This window comes from Solanum tuberosum, unplaced genomic scaffold (genome assembly GCF_000226075.1).
Source record: "Solanum tuberosum cultivar DM 1-3 516 R44 unplaced genomic scaffold, SolTub_3.0 scf00106, whole genome shotgun sequence".
NCBI classification, from domain to species: domain Eukaryota; kingdom Viridiplantae; phylum Streptophyta; class Magnoliopsida; order Solanales; family Solanaceae; genus Solanum; species Solanum tuberosum.
Window position 1 is genome coordinate 1613834 of NW_006239032.1, and position 22091 is coordinate 1635924.

Sequence of the window (22091 nt, forward strand, 5' to 3'; positions counted from 1 at the left end):
TCAATTTCGCAAAAGTTTTATGTCCAACAATTTCATTTTTCAAGATATTTGCATAAAATGACAATAATTTTAGTTTGAATCTATACAGCCAATTTTTTTACTTAAAGTCAAATTTAATAAACATTACTTTACTAGGATTATTTTGTTGTGGTGGATTTGAGATTTGATTAAAAGTAATGATACATATAATATATTATCTTGTAAATAAAATAGTTTTAGATGTTATAATTATTAAAGGTGGCATAATTATGATGTGAAATTTTCTTCTACTCGATGTGTAACATAAACTTTTTTGTGTTTTCATTATGACTTCAACAAGTGTATGTGCTAGACCTTTCTACTTTTGGGTGTCCAACCAATATTTGCAATTCCAGCACCAAAGGACTTATTACACCATTATTACTTCAACAAGTTTATAAAAAAAGAAAAGTATTGTGTTGTTAGTATCTTACAAGTTTATTATTGAAGAAAACATATGATTTGAACTCAAATATATTGTTTCTGAGCAAAGTATGCCATTTTAAAATGAAATGCATATAAAGTCTGCATACACTCTACCTTCACCAAATAGTGGTAAAATCTACGTACCCTATTGTGGAATTTCACTAGATATGTTGTTGTTGTTATTGTTATTTTTGTTTGATTTGGTATTAGCTTGAGAAAAAAATCTGACTATGATTTAGTTTGATTTAGCTGCCGACAAAAAATCAGAATTTAAACGGTACGCTAACATATCTATCATGTTTTTTGTTGTTGCTCAAAGTAAATATGTATGATTGATAAAACCCATTATTTAGATGTAAACGCTGTAAACGTGGCTTCAATAATTATTTGTTTGGTCTTACTCTTTTATTAAAGGATGAGAAAGTCTATTCCACCGTAAAAGAGGGTAAGGTTCAATAAATGTATGAACTTAAAGTATTTTAAGTGTGCGTAAAAACCAGTTAAAATAGTACGTCTAAATGAAAAATAAACTATAATTAATTATTTTTTTAATGACAGTGAATACTATGATTGATTTATTAGTATTGAGTTATTAAATTAACAACATTTAAAAGGTTTGGTAATTTTTTTAATCGGGCCATTGATTGGCTTCTCATTTTAAGATTTTAGTTAATCGTTAAATCATAAATTGAATAGAATTATACTAAAACTATCTTTTTATTCTTAATTATATCACGATGGCTTTAGATTTTAAATACAAACCCTATTTTCTTTTGCATTTTAAAGTTAATTGTCTTGATCGTTGATTTGGTTGACTTTTACCTATCAATTTGAATTGACCTTATTTTCTTTTTTGAGAGATTACTATCGTGTTACTGCATCCAATTAGTTTGCTATACTTTTATGCACGACAATAGTGTAGTAAAAACAAAATAATTATTAATTGAGAGGAGTCGATTTAGTCGAAAATCGAACTATTACCCTAACATAAAGGAGCACAAATGTAACTTTTGTTAGATCCAAAATAATTAGGTGTAATATGGAAGCTAGCAAATCAAACCTCGAAAGACCATGAGTAAGAAGACAAACGAGAAATATATCAAAAGACACAAAAATTTAACGTGGTTCGGTCAATCGACCTACGTCCACAAAGGAGATGAGCAACCTACTATATAAACATGAAAGTACAAAATATAGAGAGAAATAACATCAACCAATTCACTCGGAATACAAGGAGGTTTACACAAATGATAACGTATCACTTGTGTCCTAGAAATTCCCCCCTTAACCAAAACTCTCAAAGCTCCTAGACTACATTGTGAATGCTGATTAAGTTACAAGGAACAAGCCTCTATTTATATAATCTTAAACTTTTTCCTACACGAAAAAGACTAATCAAATATGAAAACTTTATGAACCTAATTATGGTAAGAAACTCAGACAAATAATACCAACAACTTTATAACCATAGATTCATTTGAAGCCATAGCTTTCAATACCTCACTAACAAAATAAAAATTCAGATAGTCAACCAACTGAGCTACTAACATTTTCCGCAACTCAATTTAATCACTTAATTACTCTTCTTCTTCAAACCTAAATATGGAAATACAGTTGAAAAGTTAGTAAAGGGTAAATTAAAGGAGAGTAACCGATTGGAACATTGAATACGTGCATATGTCGTTTTGTCTAACAAATTAACTACCAACAATCTCCCAATATCTTACTTTGCCATTTTTGTATTTTCTCTCTATCTCTGCATATCCCACCGCCACGTCATTCTTCATTTTTGCCATTTCTATCTTTTATATATTTAAAATAAATTATTTTCCTTTTATATATATATATAGAGAGGTTCTACTTTCTGATCATTTCACATTACAAATACTTAGAATCTTTATTTCATAGTTTCCCTTCATAGAAAAAAAAAACACACACACAATTTTTCCATCTTCTTAATTAAGGAAAAAAAAATGTTGAGATTGATAACAGGCAGAAGAGGAGCAAGTGGATTTGGGTCAGCTTCAACTGCTGAGGAGGTTACTGATGGTGTTGATGCTACCGCTCTCACGGTTATTATTACAGGTTTTACCGACTTTCTTCGTTTTAATTTGTTTATCTTGGTTTGATCGAACTCAATTTTTAAAAAATAAAAAAGAATTTTGAATCTTGTTATCTTAAACTAATGACATATTACCTCCGTTCACTTTTAATTGTCATAGTTTCCTATTTTAGAGTCAAACTACAAAAATTACGATATATTTTTTCATCATATTTGATAAGCAAAAAATTGCAATTTATAGTATTTTTTCGTATAATTTTTGAATATCTATTTTTTTAAAACAACATATCGAATTAATGTAATCTTGAAAATTAGTCAAATTGACTTTGGAAAAACACAACATGCCAAATAAAAGTGGACGGAGGAGTATCTAATATATCAAAATAACGTTTAATTATATGATTTTAAACATATCACATGAGATAATTAGGCTTTGCCGACCAATTTAGGTGTGTCGGAAGAACACTCGCTTGAGTAGGGCACGATCGCTCTACTCTTTGAATTGGAGAATCATTTGTTATTCACTCTCTTGATTTTCTGTTTGCTCCGTGATAATAATAATAGCAATTGTACAAATAGCTTACCACGTGTCAATTTTTTTTTTTTTTACTTGATATTTGGGATCCATATTGACACCGGACAAAATTTGAACCATGTGTCGATTATTTCCTACTTTTTGTATCTGCTATTTGCATTGGCATCGATTAAATTCGTTTCGCGTTACTTACCACTACGAGGAGGTAATTTTTTCCTACTTGTACAACCTTTAGAACTATATTTCCCCCCCCTAAACACCTTAAGGATATTTGATATATCATATATGTGGAGGCAAGAGGAAAATTTAGGAGAAAAAGGCAACTTTTAGTGTGTGCTTGGTATGAAGTAGAATATTTGCCTGAAAATCGTTTTGAAATTATTTAAAAAAGAAAAATAAGTGATATATCATATTTTTTTTGTGTTTTATGTTTGATAAATAAACATAAAATATTATCTCAAAAATATTTATACTGTTGATGATGGGGATAAGGCTCAAGTAACCCCTAGACTATGACTGAAATCTCAGAGACATACCTTAACTAAACTAAGTTCGTATTACCCCTGAACTCATATTTTTGTAATTTTATACACCTTTTGGCTTACATGGCACACTCTGTGACTCCATGTAGTTGAGGTGCGTGGGAGATGCCGTGTATGCCAAAAAAGTGTACAAAATTACAAAAAAATTGAGTTCGGGATGATAATAGGACCTTAGTTTAGTTAAATTGTGTCTCTGGGATTTCGATCATAGTCTAGGGGTACTTGTGTCTTATCCCGTTGATGATTATAGATTGTGCGGTGCTTCTGGTAAGTTTGAAGTAATTTGTATTTTATACAATAATACATTTTGTCCACAGGAGGTGCAAGCGGCATCGGTTTGGAGACAACACGAGTTTTAGCTCTGAGGAAAGCCCATGTTATTGTTGCTGCAAGAAATATGGAGGCTGCAAATGAAGCAAAACAACGCATTTTGAACGAAAACAGAACTGCACGTATTGATATTCTGAAACTCGACCTCAGCTCATTGAAATCGGTCAAGGCATTTGCAGATAACTTCTTAGCACTTAACCTTCCTCTCAACATCTTAATGTAATTGACTCGATCTTCATTCATTGATATATTGTTGGATTTTGCATCTGTTACTGCTACTGTTTTACGAGAATATTCAACTTTTTAGCTGTAGTAAGAGTCTAATACGAGTCTACCATGTTGTTTTTGAACATACTTTGCGAAAACAGAAACAATGCAGGTATCATGTTCTGTCCATTTCAGCTTTCTGAGGATGGAATAGAGATGCAATTTGCAACAAATCATCTTGGTATAACGCGTAATTTTTATTTCGGAGAGATCATTTCTCTCACGGATGTGGCTGATTTGATTGGGGGAAATTTTCAGGTCATTTCTACTTGACTAACTTCCTTCTAGACAAAATGAAGGAAACAGCAAAATCTACTGGTATTGAAGGTAGAATTGTGAATTTGTCATCAGTAGCTCACCTAGTTTGCCCTCGTGAAGGAATACGATTCCACAATATCAACGACAAAAACAGGTAACCTTAATTCACAAAGTTATAAAGCGATGGTACGTTGTGGAATCGATTTCTACATTGTGATTATTCGTTTCACTGATCAGTTATCAGGACAAAGTGGCCTATGGACAATCCAAATTAGCCAACCTACTACATGCCAACGAGCTAGCTCGCCGCTTGCAGGTAATTGGCTAAGTCTGCATACTAGTTACTACTAGCTGTCCTGCTCCTGGATGAATATTTAAGCTAATGTGTTACTTTCTATTTCATTAACTTCATTTGAGACAAATTAAAGAACGACATTTATAAAAAAAGATACTCGAAGGGTGTTAGAAGTGCAATTCTGTCGTGAAATGCAGGAAGAGGGAGCAAATATCACTGTCAATTCAGTTCATCCGGGTCTGATAATGACGAATCTCATGAGACATTCAGCCTTTTTGATGAGTACGCTACATATAACCCTCATACAAAAGATTAGCTTGAGGAATTTCCGAGTTTTAATTGGAATATTTTTCTTCTGATTGGCAGGAATCTTAAGGGTTTTCACTTGTTTACTGTGGAAGAATGTCCCTCAGGTAACAACTATATTGCTTGGACCCTCCAAATTTATAGCCTTTGGAGGATCCTACACAAACCCGAGAGTACATTTTTTAAAGAGCCTGAGCAACATACGTTGACAGTTTCTCATTACATTTGAAAGCTGAAAATGCTGATTAATTACTAAACTGATTTATTTTCCAGGGGGCAGCTACAACTTGCTACGTCGCCCTCCATCCAAGTTTAAAGGGAGTGACTGGAAAGTACTTTTCTGATTGCAATGAGTATAAGCCAAGCAAGCTTGCACGAGACGAAGTGTTAGCTAGGAATCTTTGGGATTTCAGCAACAATCTGATAAATGCATCTCAAAAGATTATTGATAAGTAGAAGAGAGTCATTGGAAATCCTGCAAGTTGTTATTACTACAATTTTGCATTCATATGTTGTGAAACTGTTGTATAAGGTAGTAGCTTTAAGCTTATCTGGTTCTGTTCCCAATTTATAGTCTATCTGTGTATGTTTCTTTAAGTTATCTTGCTCATGTTTTAAATGTATCTAGAATTTTAGTTTTTTGCTCTCTTTTCGATTCTCTATTGACCTTGTAATGACTGTGAAAACGTCTATTAAATTTTAGTTGAACCTTTCCATGTGTAATAAGTTGTCTAGTTTAACGATTCACTTATGGTAGTTTATCAGCAATCTTAGTTCCAAGCCTATAAATTGAGGGAAGCAGATTAATGCTCTTCTATAAATTTCTCAATTATGATTTTCGTGTAAGAAGTCTTTGGTACTCCTTCTCCCCTATCACTGCTAAATGTGAGAGAGCATCCCCGAAAGAAGTCCCTCCTCTTCCACATAAGGCAATAACAAAATATAGGAAATAGTGTTGCAGCACAAACAATTACAAGTTCTGATAACATAAAGGAGGAACATCCAGCGGCTACCCTTAACACAACAACAAACCCAGTGTAGTCCCATGAGCAGTGTCTAGGAAAGGTAGAGTGTACGACCCCTACCTCTTGGAGGTAGAGAGGTTGTTTATGAAAGACTCTGCCCTTCATGTGATTAGGTTTGACGGCTAGAAATCTAACAGCATCTACAGAGATCCTCTCAATAACAGTGAGGTCGAAAAAAAGAACCATCTTACAAAGGTTATCAATTGAGATTTTCTGGTACATCTGAGATACCTGTAAACAGTAAAAGAAGAGTAACACAAGTACGCTCTGAGTCAGTTAACGTATAAAACTACTTTTTGGATGATACAGGACGTCTGCAGAGCAAGCTCCTTAGACTAGCAAGGAGGATTGGTTAAGAAACAAAGTGGCCCGGGTTAGAGTCATGATCCAACATGACGCTTGCTTGGTAGGATTGGTTAAGAAACAAAGTTGCAGTCTTACTCTCAGCTATAGCTTTTGAAATGATCGTAACAATAATTTGTGCTTGATCCTAACATTAATTTTGCTCGTTCAGTAGCTAAATGAACTAATATTTACTTATTGACAGACTATACGATATTGGATGAGGGCATCCTTAGCAAACGTCCACCTTTCTCAAGTGTGCATCTTTTGCCATGAATCATGATCTATATATAGTTGCAGCGCTTATTGCTTTTGTCCAAGATTAATCAACTCTGCAACCAGACCTTAAACTCATTATCATACCAAACCCATATCAAACTGAACTTTGCTGTTTACAGATAGTAGTAGAGTTGAGGCTTGCAGCTACAACCCCACATCTTTTTTATACAATTTTTAACATTTTGTTTTTTATATTTCAAAAACAACTTTAATCTAAATCCCCTCCCCGCACCAAAAACATGTTAAGAATCCATCACCAACTTAATTATTTACTTAAGATAAGTCAAGAACAACCTAGAATATCCCGGAGATATAGAGAATTGAAGGAAGATCTCTAGAATAAGTATTCTAGAGAGAATAATCTAGAAATGTTCTAGATAGGGTAGTTCTAGATAAGTCAAGAACAATCTAGAATATCCCGGAGATATAGAGAATTGAAGGAAGATCTCTAGAATAAGTATTCTAGAGAGAAGAGTCTAGAAATGTTCTAGATAGGGTAGTTCTAGAATTAAGTAGTTGGAGGAATATTCTAGAATAGAGCAGAAAAATATGTTTAGCTAGATTGTTCTATCACCTCCTATAAATAGAGGTGGTTCATTTGATATGTAAGCAAGAAACCAAGCAAGAAATAAAGTAAGTAAGAAAGAAAGAAAGTAAGAGAGCAAACAAGAGTGAGTGCTAAGTCAAGAGTGTTGTTGAAGCAAGCAACAAGTGTGATTAAGATTGTAAGACCGAAGCGAGTCCTTACTTTGATATAAGAAAATTCAAGTTGTCAGAAATCAATAGTGCCCATCGTCTCCCACAAACAATATTCAACAAGTGGTATTAGAGCCTGGTGGATAAGAGCGAGGTAGTAACTCAAAGAAGATCTTACAAGCTATTGTTGGAGGCTACAAGTCGCGAGGCACTTATCAATGATAGATTTCACAAGCATTCTCAATAGTGTTGAGAAGCTCAACGCAAGCAACTACGGATCATGGAGCACGAGAATGCAATATTCTTTCTCGGCTAAGAATTATGGGATATCATTGGTGAATCAGACACCACACCACCAACAGATACTGAAGCAGCAAAAAGGTGGAAGGTCAAAGCTGAAAGGGCCATGTTTGTTCTCTCTGTAACAATTGAAGATGAGCTCTTGCAACGAATTAAGAATGCCAAGACACCCAAAGAAGCTTGGGACACATTGGCAACGATTTTTACAAAGAAGAATGATGCGAGATTACAAAGGCTTGAAAATGAGCTTTTGTCGATCTCTCAACGAAATATGACAATCAACCAATACTTCTTAAAGGTAAAATCTTTATCTGATGAAATATCAAAATTAGATCTTGAGAATGCTATCACGGAGACAAGAATGAGAAGAATCATTGTTCATGGTCTGAGGCCGAAGTACAAAGGCATAATTACATCCACACGGGGGTGGGCCACAGAACCAACTTTATTTGAGTTGGAAAATCTGTTGGCAAATGAAGAAGATTTGGAAAAGCCATTATCAAGTCTCACTATAAAACATGAAGGCACTCTTCACGAAAAGACAAGACTATAAAAAAAGAGAAGCGGAGAAAAGCTCACGGCCAGGAGGAGACCAAAAGAATCAACATCAAAGAAGTCAACGACAAAACAAGCAGACGAAAGGCTTTAACAATCGGCAAATGGAGAAGTGCTACAATTATGGAAAGAAAGGACACTACGCCAGAGACTGCTGGTACAAGAAAGTTGAACGTAATGTAGCTACTTCTTCCCAAAACCAGAAAGATGAAGAAGAAATTTGGGATTTCAAGACCTCTTATGCAGTTGAAGAAACTAATCAACAAGAGGAGCTTGTCACCTATCACTCTAACAAAGAGGAGGAGATTGCACTCGCAACTGTAAGTGAGAAATTGGTCGATTATGAACATGATTGGATCATTGATTTAGGATGTTCCAATCACATGACTGGTGATGAGAAAAAACTCATTAACACGAGTGAATATAAAGGCGGTCGAGTAGTGGTGACTGTAAATAATTCAAAAATGCCAATAACTCATTTTGGCAAGACGATGTTCGTGCCTCATCATAGCTCAAGACAAGTGGAACTTCAAAATGTCTACCATGTTCCAGGTATGAAGAAAAACTTATTATCTGTATCACAACTAACAGATTCCGGTAACTATGTCTTGTTTGGGCCAAATGATGTAAAAGTATATCGAAACTTAAAAGTTACAAGTGCACCAATAATGGAAGGGAGAAGGTTAGAATCAATATACGACATGCCAACCGAGACAACTTATATGGTACTTGATGAAGCACCAACATGGTGGTATAATGAAGTCTCCTTGCCAAATTCAAGGAAATTGGAGCAAGAGCTACAATATAAACTTGAAGAAGAAGGACAAAGAAGTGAGGCTGAATAGGAACAAGAGGTATGTGAAATATATAACTCACATATATAACTCACATACAAAGGAGATATTTTCAAAAGGAGAAAATAAGAATTCATGGAAAACAAGAGTACATGAAACTCCAGTAGTGTTGCAAGAAAGAGTCCAAGAAGCTCTGCAACCTCAACTAAGAAGGAAGACACGATTGAAATGCTCAAATGCCAAGTATATAGATGCAACATTAGCAGAGGTGGTTAACAATAAAGATACTACTACCTTTGAAGAAGCTTCAAAGAGTAGAGCTTGGAATAATCCAATGAAGGTGGAAATCGTCAAAGGGCATGGGCATCATGATGGTTACAAAGTTTCAGGTTACACATTTTCAGGAATCGCTCATAACGGATGCAAAGGAAAAATTAAGTTGGTGTTGAGGGGGAGTGTTAAGAATTTATCACCAACTTAATTAACTTAGGATAAGTCAAGAACAATCTAGAATATTCCGGAGATATAGAGAATTGAAGGAAGATCTCTAGAATAAGTATTCTAGAGAGAATAGTCTAGAAATGTTCTAGATAGGGTAGTTCTAGAATTAAGTAGTTTGAGGAATATTCTAGAATAGAGCAGAAAAATATGTTTAGCTAGATTGTTCCATCACCTCCTATAAATAGAGGTGGTTCATTTGATATGTAAGCAAGAAACCAAGCATGAAATGAAGTAAGTAAGAAAGAAAGAAAGTAAGAGAGCAAACAAGAGTGAGTGCTAAGTCAAGAGTGTTGCTGAAGCAAGCAACAAGTGTGATCAAGATTGTAAGACCGAAGCGGGTCCTTACTTTGATATAATAAAATTCAAGTTGTCAGAAATCGATAGTTCCCGTCGTCTCCCACAAACAATATTCAACAAAACAGTTCCGGATATCTCTTGATTCTGAATTACACACATGTTCCTCCGTTAAACTTAAGGTTAAATTTGTATCAAAGTAAAATGTGAGAGATATATTTAGACTAAAAGTATAACAGGAGTAGTATATTTAAACTATTTTTGATAGTACATGAATATATTTGACCCTTTTCCGAATCATAAATAAAAAGCACTTCAGAATGCGCAGTTTACTTCGCAAGAAGAAGATCGGTTTAACATCAGCCAAAGAAAGAAAGTTGTTTTCACTGAAATTTCTCCAATGAGTTCACTCATTGACTGACTCCCTAGACTTGGTGACATAGACGCCAAGCAGAGATGGCAATGAGCGGGAGACTATGCCAACTCAACATAAGACACCCATCTTTCACTTCTATTTTAAATCCCTCTGCATTTGGGAACGAGGCCAATAACCTGGCTGCCTGTTTGTAAGTATCTGAAGCCAGGGGAACCAGGTTGAACCCTGCTGAGTTAATTCTCTCTCGCCATTGAACCAGCGTCTCATGTCTCACAAATCGCTTAGTCCCTTCGCAAGCCACCAAATTTTAGATCTCCCGCCCTAGGTACTGCTCTGCCATCACTATGTCTAGAGTGTTGGGATTAATCGAATCTGCATTCTCCAGCAAATCGAACATTGTTGAATAGTAATGCCATCCTTCGCTAATCCTGTTTATAAAGACGCTCCAATTGTGATTCGCTTCTTGTTCTGCGATGGTCACAATCTTCGGTTCTATTTCATTTATTAAATCCAGCACTTTCTCAATTGCTCCTGGAATGGAAAACACACGGAGAAGCTCGAAAACAGAGTTCACAGCCACTACTTCCACATTACTGGGTCTAATATTCAACATCAATGCTTCAAGATCAGCTAAAGTATGTGCCATGAATCCACGGAATTCAAATTCTACACCAACTGACTCCGCAAATTGAGCGAGCTTAAAACCAACTTCCTGTAAAGGATCGGTACTGTCATCAGGCTGAGGTTGGCCACCGATTCCCGAGAGCCGAAAAGCCGGTGGACCGCCAGGACGCAAAGCGAGAGTTTGTAAAAGTGCCGGCCAATGCCAACCTTGATTCAAGCTGAAATCAATTACATGTACTCTCTTGTAATCGGCGAAGATCTCCAAAGTGGATTGACTGGCAGTGAAGTGGGCGATTTTGACTAAGAGGCAGCTATCGTAGAAGCTCATATGCAAGAGTTGGTCCTTGGAATAGGATGATTCAACAATATCTTGTGGAATCAATCTGTGAATCTTATAATACAAAGCATCTGCAAAATAAGTAGCCACTTTCTTCATTGCTCCTCCAATTTGTGAAGCTGTAACTCTTCTTATGTCACTGATTAGTACATCCGCTAGGCTTAGGTTGTTCTCATGGATTGCCTCGGCACAGGCCATCAACGTAGTGATAAGAGTCTCTTGGTTCACTGTCCGGTCAGTATCCGGCAATAAACCACCACGAAATTCAGATCCACCGCAAGTGTTGTTGCAAAGTGCCCTGAAATCAACATTAAATATCCTAATTTCCTGCTGAACATCAATTTGCTTATTATTCGTAAGCCAGTTGGAAGATGCACTTGATGATGCAATCATGGAATCATCATCACCACCGGCAGCAGTAGAAATCTGCTGGTTGTGGTTGTTTTCGTCTACACTTGTTGAAGACAACGAATTAGGAATATTGTGATCTGAGATCAAACTGTGAGTCCAGCCTGAAATATCAGTAGTGGCATAGATGATTGCATCTGTATCAGAAACAAAGGAATCTTCATCTTCCACAATTGTTTCCATGGACATCTCTGGTGAACTCATCTTTCTTTATTGTTGTTGATAAATTGGAGCTACCTTCTTCTTTCCTAAAATGAGTGAGGTCGTGACATAGTCAACTTTTTTCTATCTTTTTTTATTTGTTTTTTCAGGAGAGATTTCGCTTTCATTTCATATATCAATCGGAGTAGACAATCAACTTTGTGCTCACTCTGTTTACTTCCTGATTAACTATCAAAAAATAAATTTGCATTAATATATCAACAAAAAAGAATTATGTTTTACCTTTAACATTTGTTACTTATTGGCTAAATCAGTTTTGAAGACTTAATACTAAGGGTGCGTTTGGTCATGTGGTATGAAATCAAGATATGTAATTATGAGATGAAATTGAAGTTTTGTTTGAACGTGCAATTTAAACTTTTTATATTGTATGTTATCTAATACAATATAAAAAGTCATTCATTCATGTGATATGAAATCATGATATGTTTTTATATTGTTTGTTCAAAGGATAATACATCTGTAGTTGATTGATATATCCAACAAACTACGACAAACAAAGTCATTCATTCAAAAAAAGGTGAACTTTGTCATTGAAGAGCTCAAGCTCTCAACACATACCTCAAGGGACTATCCGTCTTTGAAGTATTGTTATGAAATGCTTGTGATGTGGTAAACTTGTATGATCCATTTCTAATCTATAAAGGAACGCATCGAGTCAGTTGTAAGGGAACACATGAAAACAATTAGAGCTAATTGTGTGGTGTGTGATTGAAGTCTATATTAATTAGAGTTAGTTAATATAGTGGGCAATGGAGGCATTGCTTTGTCTCTTCTTGTAATAGGGTTATTACTTGGTGTGAGATTAAGAGTTTAATCTCGTAATGTGTAGTTGAAGTCTGTATTCACTCGTTGCTTGATATTAATGAAAATAATTGAAAATCCTGTGTGACATGTCGTGGTTTTTCTTCTTTGAGCAAGGAGGTTTCCATGTAAAAACTCCTTGTTTTTCCTTTTCAAGCTAGTATTTATTATCGTGTTCTGGTGTATTTTTAACCTGGTCCCATAACATGTGGTGGACTAGCACATTTCAACAATTTCTCTCATCGATGTGGCGGATTTGATTCCTTTTTTTTGGGGGAAATTCTCAGGTCATTTCTACTTGACTAACCTTCCAGACAAAATGAAGGAAGCAACAACATTTACTGGTATTGAAGGTAGAATTGTCAATTTGTTATCAGCAGCTCACCTAGTTTGCACTCGCGAAGGAATACGATTCCACAATATGTTGTGAAACTGATGTAGAAGGTAGGAGGTTTAAGCTTGTCTGGTTATGTTCCTCATTTATAGTCTTTCTGTGTAAGTTAGCTTATGTTTTAAATGTATCTAGAATTTTAGTTTTTTCGCTCTTTTTTTCGGTTCTCAATGAACCTTGTAATGACTGTGAAAATGTCTCTTTAAATTTTATTTAAACTTTCCATGTGTAACAAGTTAGCTAGTTTAACGTTTCACTCATGGTTTTGTCTATAATCTTAGTCCCAAGCCTATGAATGAGGGAAGCAGATTAATGCTCTTCTTTACGATTTCTCAATTATGGATTTTCGTGTAAGAAGTCTCTTGCGCTCCTTCTCTAGTACCACTGCTAAATGTGAGGGGCATCCCCGAGCTTGGAAACCTTCTTCGCAAGGGATAGATTATTGTCCTTGTGTTGTTAAGGGATTCAGCCAAATGTGACAAGCGAAGAATAGCAGAAGAAGAGTATAATCAGAAAACCTTCAAATAGCCCAATATCTTTAACAAGGATTAGATTGAAGAGGAAGCTAAAAAGGAGATTGATAATTTTGATACAGAACTTTGTTATGAAAGAAGACTTTTGAATTGGATTGACTTAGGTTGAATACAAATGACTACGGAGTAAGGCCACCTCTATTTATAGTTGTTTGAATACAAATGACTATTAACTAAGGCCACCTCTATTTATAGTTGTTTAGGGATGATCCTAGATACTGAAAAATCTAGAATATTCTATCATCTTCTACGAGTATCTAGACTTTTCCCAAGTACAAATATCAAAGATAATAGTCTACCAAATTATAGAAATTCCACTAAATATATAAGATTTTTTGTACCTCCAGAAGATCAACTTCATTTTTCACACACGAGACATTCAGCTTCAATACTCTGGAAAAATAAACATAATGAATGATGCAGAGACAAGAAGTCCCTCATCTTACACAGATGGCAATACCTAATTTACAGAACAGTAACTATGATGAAGCCCAATAACATCTAGTGTTTATCTCCTAGTTTTTCCTTTGGGAATTACAATTAATTTGTTATTCAAGCCTAGAAAAAATGTAGACAATTGTAAACAGAGAAGGTGTTGCAGATGACATGAGTGATCTAAAGACAAAACATTTATACAGAAAATAGTGTTACAGCACAGACAATTATATTACAAGTTCTGAATATGACACTAGGGAGGAACATCCAGGTGCTACCCTCAACAACAACAACAACAGCAAATCTAATGTAGTCCCATAAGCAGAGGGCAGGGTGTACGCAAACCTTACCCTTATCTCGTGGAGTTAAAGAGACTGTTTTCAAAAGATTGTGCCCTTTGCGTTATCAAATTTAATGGCTACTGCAGAGATCCTCTCAATAACAGTGAGGTCGAAGAAAAGAAGAGTAACATATAAAACTACGTATTGGATGATGCAGGACAGTTGCAGATCAACCACACCCATTGACTGACTCCCTAAACTTGGCCACATAGCCGCCAAGCAGAGGTGGTGATGAGCGGGCGACTATGCCAACTCAACATAAGACACCCATCTTTCACTTCTACTCTATATCCTTCTTCATTTGTGTTTAAGGCCAATAGCAAGTTTGCATGTCTGTGCGTATTTGAACTCAGGGAAACCAGGTTGAACCCCGTAGAGTGGAATCTCACTAGCCATTGACACAGCGTCTCGTGTCTCACAACTCGCTCAGTCCCTTCGCAAGCCACCAAGTTATAGATTTCCCGCCCTAGGTACTGCCCCGCAATCTCCAAGCCTAGAGTGTTGCGCTTAGTGTCCACTCTGAGTTCTCCAACAAATCGAACATTGTTGAATGCCATGCTTCGTTAGTTCTGTTCATAAAGTCACTCCCATTGTGATTCGCTTCTTGTTTGGCCATGACCACAATCTTCGGCTCTATTTGTTTTATTAAATCCAACACTTTCTCAATTGCTCCTGGAATGGAAAACAGAGTTCACAGCCACTGCTTCCACATTACTGGGTCTAATATTCAACATCGATGCTTGAAGATCAGCTAAAGTATGGACCACACGTTATTCAAAGCTACTTTTGTTTAAGCCATTCCAAACGGGCTCTAAGTCTTTTTATGTCACTGATTAGTACATCCGCTAGGCTTAGGTTGTTCTCTTGGATCGCCTCGGCACAAGCCATTAACGTATTGACAAGTCTAACGCTGGTCTCTTCTTTCACTGTCCTACCCAGCAATAAACCGCTACGAAATTCAGATCCACCGCGAGATTTCAGTCTGTTGTTGCAAAATGCCCTGAAATCAACATTAAATATCCTAATCTCTTGATGATCATGAATTTGCTTATTATTATTAAACCAGCTGGAAGATGCACTTGATGATACAATCATCGAATCATCACCATCACCAGCAGTCGATATCTGTTGCTGGCAGTCGTCTACACTGGTAGAAGAGGACGAATTAGGAATATTGTTATCTGAGATCAAACTGTGAGTCCACCCTGAGATATCAGAAGCAGCGTAGATGATTGCATCTGTTTCAGAAACAAAGGAATCTTCATCTTCCATAATTGTATCCATGGACATCTCTCCTGAACTCATCTTTTTTTTTTTTTTTTTGGGTAAATTGCTGGAGTTACCTTCGTGCTTCCTTAATATAAGTGAGGTTGTGACATAGTCAATTTATGTTATCTTTTTAGTCATTTAGGAGACATTTCTCTTTCATTTCATACGCTCTTTAAATTAATAAATATTAATTTATCATTAAATAATACATCTACAAAATAATAATATTTTATGATCTCACCTATATTAATTTAGTGAGGTTTTATTGTATATATATATTTATTTATTTATTTTTGGTTACTGTATATATTCTTTCTTATTCTATTTTGTCTCTTTTTTTTTAATTTGGAGTGTAACTGTCAAATTTTTAGATAACAATATCATGTAAAATTTCAGACGAGTTATTATGTTAAATATAAGATTGCGAACGCAGGGGTGACACCCCTTTCTTAGAAAATTTTACTAGTTATCCGTTGGCGTGTAGATGAGGGATACCTACAAGACAGAGATAATTAAGCCAAATAAGTTTGTGTATTATCATGTTTGAAGAGTTGTTGGAAAATCAAATCTACATCCATCTCGGGTAGGCCATGTTATGTTAGAAGAAGAGAGAGGAGCAAAATTTCGCTTATGTATAGTGTCTGAAGATGGATCGGTCTTATTCATTCTTTTCGATCAATAAACTCTTATATAGCCACGCTGACAGGCTATACTAGCTTGACACCTGCATGCAGTGATAGAGATGGATGATCAGTAGGTCCGCAATTGACTATATATGAATTATTTTTATTAATTTGGGTCAAGTGATTTTTATCGTCCATGCAATATTAGTACTACTCTTTAATTTGTGTGGCTTGCACATGCACAAGATATTGTGCCAATCTTGGTACCAACACAACACAATAACAATAATATTTCTAGTGAAATTTTACAAATGAAGTTTGAAAAAGACAGAATGTACACAAATCTTATCACTATCTTATGGAGGCAAGAGATTGAAAGACTTTCGACTTAAGAACAGCAAATTTAAGTACAAAAAAGAAGAAAAAGGTACTATAGAAAACATAGCAAAACCTAGAAGAAAGGAACAAGAACAACATAACAATGCGGTAGTTGATACACATTAAACAACAAACGATGATATTTATGTAGATAGATAATATATATAAGCAACAATAACAACGACAAATACTAACAAGTTTACACCCTCGAAAAGCAAAACAACCCTCTAGCGATTGCATACTAGTTTTCTACTCTAATACGCAACCTAGTACTATAACACAACACACGCACTACATAAAAAATAATCTTTAGCGGCAATTAATTAACGGTAATAGCTCAATTGCCGCTAAATATGTATTTTTAGTGGCAATTAACACTCTTTGTATATGTCCCTAAAGCCTTTAGCGACATTGGATCTAATGACACTTAATTAATGCCGGTAAAGACTTTAACACACTTTATTAATATGTCTATTTATTGTCGCTAAAAGTTATTTTTGTTATAGTGACATAACTTAATTACAACTATATATCAAACACAACAATCTAACTGCCTGATTAACTAAATTTGGTACAAAAAGACAAATACTGTTTTTTAGGGAAAATGCATAAGTACCCCCAACCTATGCCCGAAATCTCAGAGACACACCTAACCTTTACTAAGGTCCTATTACCCCCGAACTTATTTTATATATAATTTTCTACCCCTTTTCGGCCTACGTAGCACTATCTTGTGCGCCCAGCACGTGTTGACAATTTTTTCAAGGATAGTGTCACGTAGGCCGAAAAGGGGTAGAAAATTATATATAAAAGAAGTTCGGGGGGGTAATAGGACCTTATTAATTAAAGGTTAGGTGTGTCTAAGGGATTTTGGGCATAGGTTGGGGGTATTTAGGCATTTTCCCTTTTTTTTTAAAAATAAGTAATGTTCTTACAATATTTTATAGTATTTGGTTAGTAAGGAATGAAAAACATTATGGCTAGGTGGAGTGAAGAGGATGGGAAGCTTTATAATGTTATTTTTAAAATTTATTTATTTTCTTAATAAAGTCATTTTACTTATTTCTTAAGAAACTTATTTTTTAATTAAAAAATGACCTATCAGATGCCCTATATCAATAAAAAAAATTATAAGTCATGACCTAAATCAATTTTTTACACACTTCACCAATTATATTAAAATAAATTATATGATCAGAAGGATTCAATGGTTTTATATACATAAATAAACAATTTTGTTTTCACGTGAGTAAAAGTATAAAAGAAATAAAAATATATAGAGAAAAGATATATAAATTAATTTGTATTTATGGTATATATGTGATCCATATGTAAGTTATCCAAAATGCATGTGTCGAATCATAGTGAGTTTCGACGATATTGTAACGTAGGAAAAGGTAAACTAGAAATAGCAAATATATTTATGAATGACCTAGTTGTCCAGCTAGAGGATAAATTTCCCCATCACCATTTAATTTCATGTACTATCATTTCCAGCCTAACGACAATTATTATGAAAGTGACTTCCATATATACCCCCTACCCCTCCCCCACCCCCCATATAAACACACACACAGAGGTCCAAGACATAATTGGTGTTTTTGGTCATGTAAAAATCAATGTACTACAAGATTATGTTACCTTTTCTTTTAGCAATGGCACATGTCGCAAGAAACTTGTGGTTTAAAATAAATGATAGAAATTTGTGTAGCTATATATATCATTTTATTAAGGGTAAAATAAATATTTTAAAGTTAAATTGTTACTTAATATAAAAATATGTCATTCTTTTTTGAACAGACTAAAAAAGAAAATAAGTCATATAAATTAGGAGAGAACATATTTTTTATTAAGAGACATGAATGAAAGTGAAGGAAGAGAGTATTTATTTAACAAAACAATATCTCTAGTCAACAGAGGGATCGTGATCCAAACAATATACGGATCCATTTGGACATATATTGTTTTTAAAAATAATAAATTGAAGACGCGTTTCATATTTGAAAAAGTCATTTTTGATTAGTTTTCAACTAAATTATTTTTTCCACACAATTTTTTTAAAATTTATTTTCAAATATTATATTCTACTTTCTATTAGCAAACACTTACTAACGACGTACATAAAGGCTTGATTCGAGAAATGTTGGACATTAATTCTACACCGCGTAATTTTCTTGGCAATTGCCGATTGAGTCTTGACTTGTTTTTTTTTTCTACCAATCAAGCCTTGGTTCGACGGTTATTAAAATAAAAGATAAAAAATGACTTAAAATAAATTAAATACGATTCAAAATAAATCAAAAATTAAAAGTAGGTTTTTCCTAACTTTTTATTTTTTTGAATTAAAAGTCATTTCAATTTGACTTTTTATTTTTAACTTAAAAATTATTCTTTTTTTTTAAAGCCAATCCAAACGGGCTCCACATGTCAATGTTTCAACAATTACAGAAAATTTCCATCAGGTCTGCAGTCTGCCTACACTGTGGCCTCAGCTAGAACTGTGACAGAAACTTACACACATCTCGACTATTCCATGACTGAAAACCTAAAAGATAGCGGTAGATGAGAGTTAACCCTTAAATGCAAAGCTATACGGGCGATTGACGTACCAAATTTACAAATGTAACTTATAAACTAAGGAGCTTTCATCTTGAAAAAAGCAGTAGCCTGACTCTTGAATAAGCACCAAGAGTCGTGAAACTAAAGAGTCCTAATTTTAATTTGTTCGAACTAACATGAAATATAGCACCAAGAGTCATGTTTCTTTATGTTAGCTTACTTATGTTTTAAATATATCTAGAACTTTAGTTTTTTGCTCTCTTTTCGGTTCTCAATTGACTTGTAATGACTGTGAAAACGTCTATTAAATTTTAGTTGAACCTTTTCATGTGTAACAAGAAGCTAGTTTAACGCTTCACTTATAGTAGTTGTCGGCAATCTTAGTCCCAAGCCTATGAATGAGGGAAGCAGATTAATGCTCTTCTTTTCGTTTCTCAATTATGGATTTTTGTGTAAGAAGTCTATTGTGCTCCTTCTCTAATACCACTGCTATATGTGAGGGGGCATCCCTTCTTCACAAGGGATAGATCATTGTCCTTGCGTTGTTAAGGGATTCAGCCAAATGTGACAAGTGATCCTATAGAGAATAACAAAAGAAAAGTATAATCGGGTACATTAAGGAGGAAACTTCTATAGAGAATAAGAGAAGACAAAACTTTTATACAGAAAATAGTGTTACAACACAGACAATTATATTACAAGTTCTGAATATGACATTAAGGAGGAACATCCAGGTGCTACCCTCAACAACAACAACAACAAATCTAATGTGGCCCCATACGCAGGTCTGGGGAGGATAGAGTGTACCCAAACCTTACCCATATCTCATGGAGGTAAAGAGACTGTTTTGAAAAGATTGTGCCCTTTGCATTATCAAATTTAATGGCTACTGCAGAGATTCTCTCAATAACAGTGAGGTCGAAGAAAAGAAGCATCTTACAAATGTTATCAATTTGGACTGTCTGATACATCTAAGACAGTACCTGTAAACAGTAAAAGAAGAGTAACATATAAAACTACGTATTGGATGATGCAGGACAACTACAAAGAAACCTTCTCAGAGTAGCAGGATTTTCCAGGACAGCTGCAGAGCAACCTCACCCATTGACTAATCCCTAGACTTGGCGACATAGCCGCACCAAGCAGATGTGGTGAAGAGCGGGCGACTATGACAACTCAACATAAGACACCCATCTTTCTCCTCTACTCTATATCCTTCTTCATTTGTGAACAAGGCCAATAACATGTTTGCATTTCTGTACGTATTTGAACCCAGGGGAACCAGGTTGAACCCTGCAGAGTTAAACCTCACTCGCCATTGACTCAACGTCTCGTGTCGCACAATTTGCTTAGTTCCTTCGCAAGCCACCAAATTATAGACCTCCCGCCCTAGGTACTGCTCCGCCATATCCAAGTCTCGATTGTTGGTCTGAGTTGACTCTGAGTTCTCCAGCACGTAGAACATTGTTGAATAGTAAAGCCATGCTTCCTTAATCCTGTTCATATAGCAACTCCCATTGTGATTCGCTTCTTGTTCGGCGATGGTCACAATCTTCGGTTGTATTTGTTTTATTAAATCCAACACTTCCTCAAATGCTCCTGGAATGGAAAACAAACGGTGAAGCTCAAAAACAGAGTTCACAGCCACTGTTTCCACATTACTGGGTCTAATATTCAACATTGGTGCTTCAAGATCAGCTAAAGTATGGACCATGAATCCACAGAATTCAAATTCTACACGAATTGACTCTGCAAATTGGGCGAGTTTAAAACCAACTTCCCGTAAGGGATCGCTACCTTCATGAAACTTAGGTTGGCCACTAATTCCTGAGAGCCGAAAAGCTGGTGGACCGCCAGGACGCAAAGCGAGAGCCTGCAAAAGTGCCGGCCATTGCAAACCTTGATTCAAGCTGAAATCAATTACATGTACTCTCTTGGAATCAGCGAAGGCCTCCAAAATGGATTGATTGGCTGAGAAGTGCGCGAATTTGAGTAAGGGGCAACTCTCGTAGAAGCTCATATGCAAGAGTTGGTCCGTGGAATAGAATGATTCAACAATATCTCGTGGATTCAATCTGTGAATCTTATGATACAAAGCTCCTGCAAAATAAGTCGCCACTTTCTTCATTGTTCCTCCAATTGTAAATCTTCTTAATTGACTGTTTAGTACATCCGCTAGAGTTAAGTTGTTCTCTTGGATCGCCTCGGCACAAGCCATCAACGCATTGACCAGCCTAATGCTAGTCTCTTCGTTCAATGTCCTACCAGTATCTGGCAATAAATGGCCGCGAAATTCGGATCCACCGCTGGTGTTGTTGCAAAGTGCTCTGAAATCAACATTAAATATCCTAATCTCTTGGTGATCATCAATTTGTTTATTATTATTAAACCAGCTGGAAGATGCACTTGATGATACAAACATCGAATCATCATCATCACCAGCAGCAGTCGAAATCTGATGCTGCTGGTGGTGTACGTTTACACTGGTAGAAGAGGACGAATTAGGAATATTGTTATCTGAGATCAAACTGTGAGTCCAGCCTGACATATCAGAAGCAGCGTAGATGATTGCATTTGTATTAGAACCAAAGGAATCTTCATCTTCCATAATTGTATCCATGGATATCTCTCGTGAACTCATTTTTCTTTTTTTTGTGGGGTAAATTGCTGGAATTACCTTCCTCCTTTTATTATCTTTTCTTTCTCTTTTTAGTGTTTTCGGAGAGATCTCGCTTTCATTTCATACGCGTAGAGGATCGATCAAGCATTGTACTCTCTCAGCTCACCTTTGATTAGTTAATAACTATTTATTATTTACATGTAAGTGAACGGGGAGACTATTTATTTAACAAAACAATAACTCTAGTCAACAAAGGGATCGTGATCCAAAACAAAAGACAGGTCCCATTTGACATATATTGTTTTTAATTTGAAAATAACAACTGAAGACGTGTTTCAAATTTGAA

At 35.4% G+C, this 22091-nt stretch overlaps 3 protein-coding genes and 1 pseudogene across 4 annotated transcripts; 2 read left to right on the forward strand and 2 right to left on the reverse strand.

Annotated features, from left to right (window-relative positions):
* Positions 1-2321: 2321 nt before the first annotated feature.
* On the forward strand, positions 2322-5752 carry LOC102604299 (short-chain dehydrogenase TIC 32, chloroplastic-like). The gene is made up of 8 exons (XM_006349454.2): positions 2322-2529; positions 3901-4132; positions 4282-4361; positions 4439-4592; positions 4676-4754; positions 4931-5015; positions 5100-5146; positions 5313-5752. The coding sequence occupies exons 1-8, from the start codon at positions 2418-2420 to the stop codon at positions 5493-5495; spliced, it is 972 nt and encodes a 323-aa protein (XP_006349516.1). The 5' UTR covers positions 2322-2417; the 3' UTR covers positions 5496-5752.
* A 2035-nt stretch (positions 5753-7787) lies between these two features.
* LOC107060958 (uncharacterized) lies at positions 7788-8234 on the forward strand. Its single transcript, XM_015309585.1, has one exon. It carries the CDS (start codon positions 7788-7790, stop codon positions 8232-8234), a length of 447 nt encoding a protein of 148 aa, XP_015165071.1.
* Positions 8235-10240: 2006 nt separating this feature from the next.
* Positions 10241-11774, reverse strand: LOC102588149 (DELLA protein GAI-like; annotated as a pseudogene).
* A 2468-nt stretch (positions 11775-14242) lies between these two features.
* Positions 14243-21907, reverse strand: LOC102604625 (DELLA protein GAI-like). Of its 2 annotated transcripts, XM_015309599.1 has the most exons (2): positions 20743-21906; positions 14243-14986 (listed from the first exon to the last, which is right to left on the reverse strand). In XM_015309599.1, exons 1-2 carry the CDS (start codon positions 21764-21766, stop codon positions 14790-14792), a joined length of 1221 nt encoding a protein of 406 aa, XP_015165085.1. In that variant the 5' UTR covers positions 21767-21906; the 3' UTR covers positions 14243-14789. The 2 variants fall into 2 exon arrangements, with proteins under 2 accessions (XP_015165085.1, XP_015165084.1); XM_015309598.1 differs by lacking the exon at positions 14243-14986 and having other exon boundaries at positions 19757-21907.
* Positions 21908-22091: the final 184 nt, after the last annotated feature.

Excerpts from the sequence above, each read along its gene's own strand:
- LOC102604299 (XM_006349454.2), top strand. The coding sequence starts at position 2,418 with ATGTTGAGATTGATAACAGGCAGAAGAGGAGCAAGTGGATTTGGGTCA. Across the intron at positions 4,362-4,438 it reads ATTTGCAACAAATCATCTTG|GTCATTTCTACTTGACTAAC; the intron begins GTATAACGCGTA and ends GGAAATTTTCAG. Across the intron at positions 4,593-4,675 it reads AATATCAACGACAAAAACAG|TTATCAGGACAAAGTGGCCT; the intron begins GTAACCTTAATT and ends TTCACTGATCAG.
- LOC107060958 (XM_015309585.1), top strand. The coding sequence starts at position 7,788 with ATGTTTGTTCTCTCTGTAACAATTGAAGATGAGCTCTTGCAACGAATT.
- LOC102604625 (XM_015309598.1), bottom strand. The coding sequence starts at position 21,766 with ATGAGTTCACGAGAGATATCCATGGATACAATTATGGAAGATGAAGAT.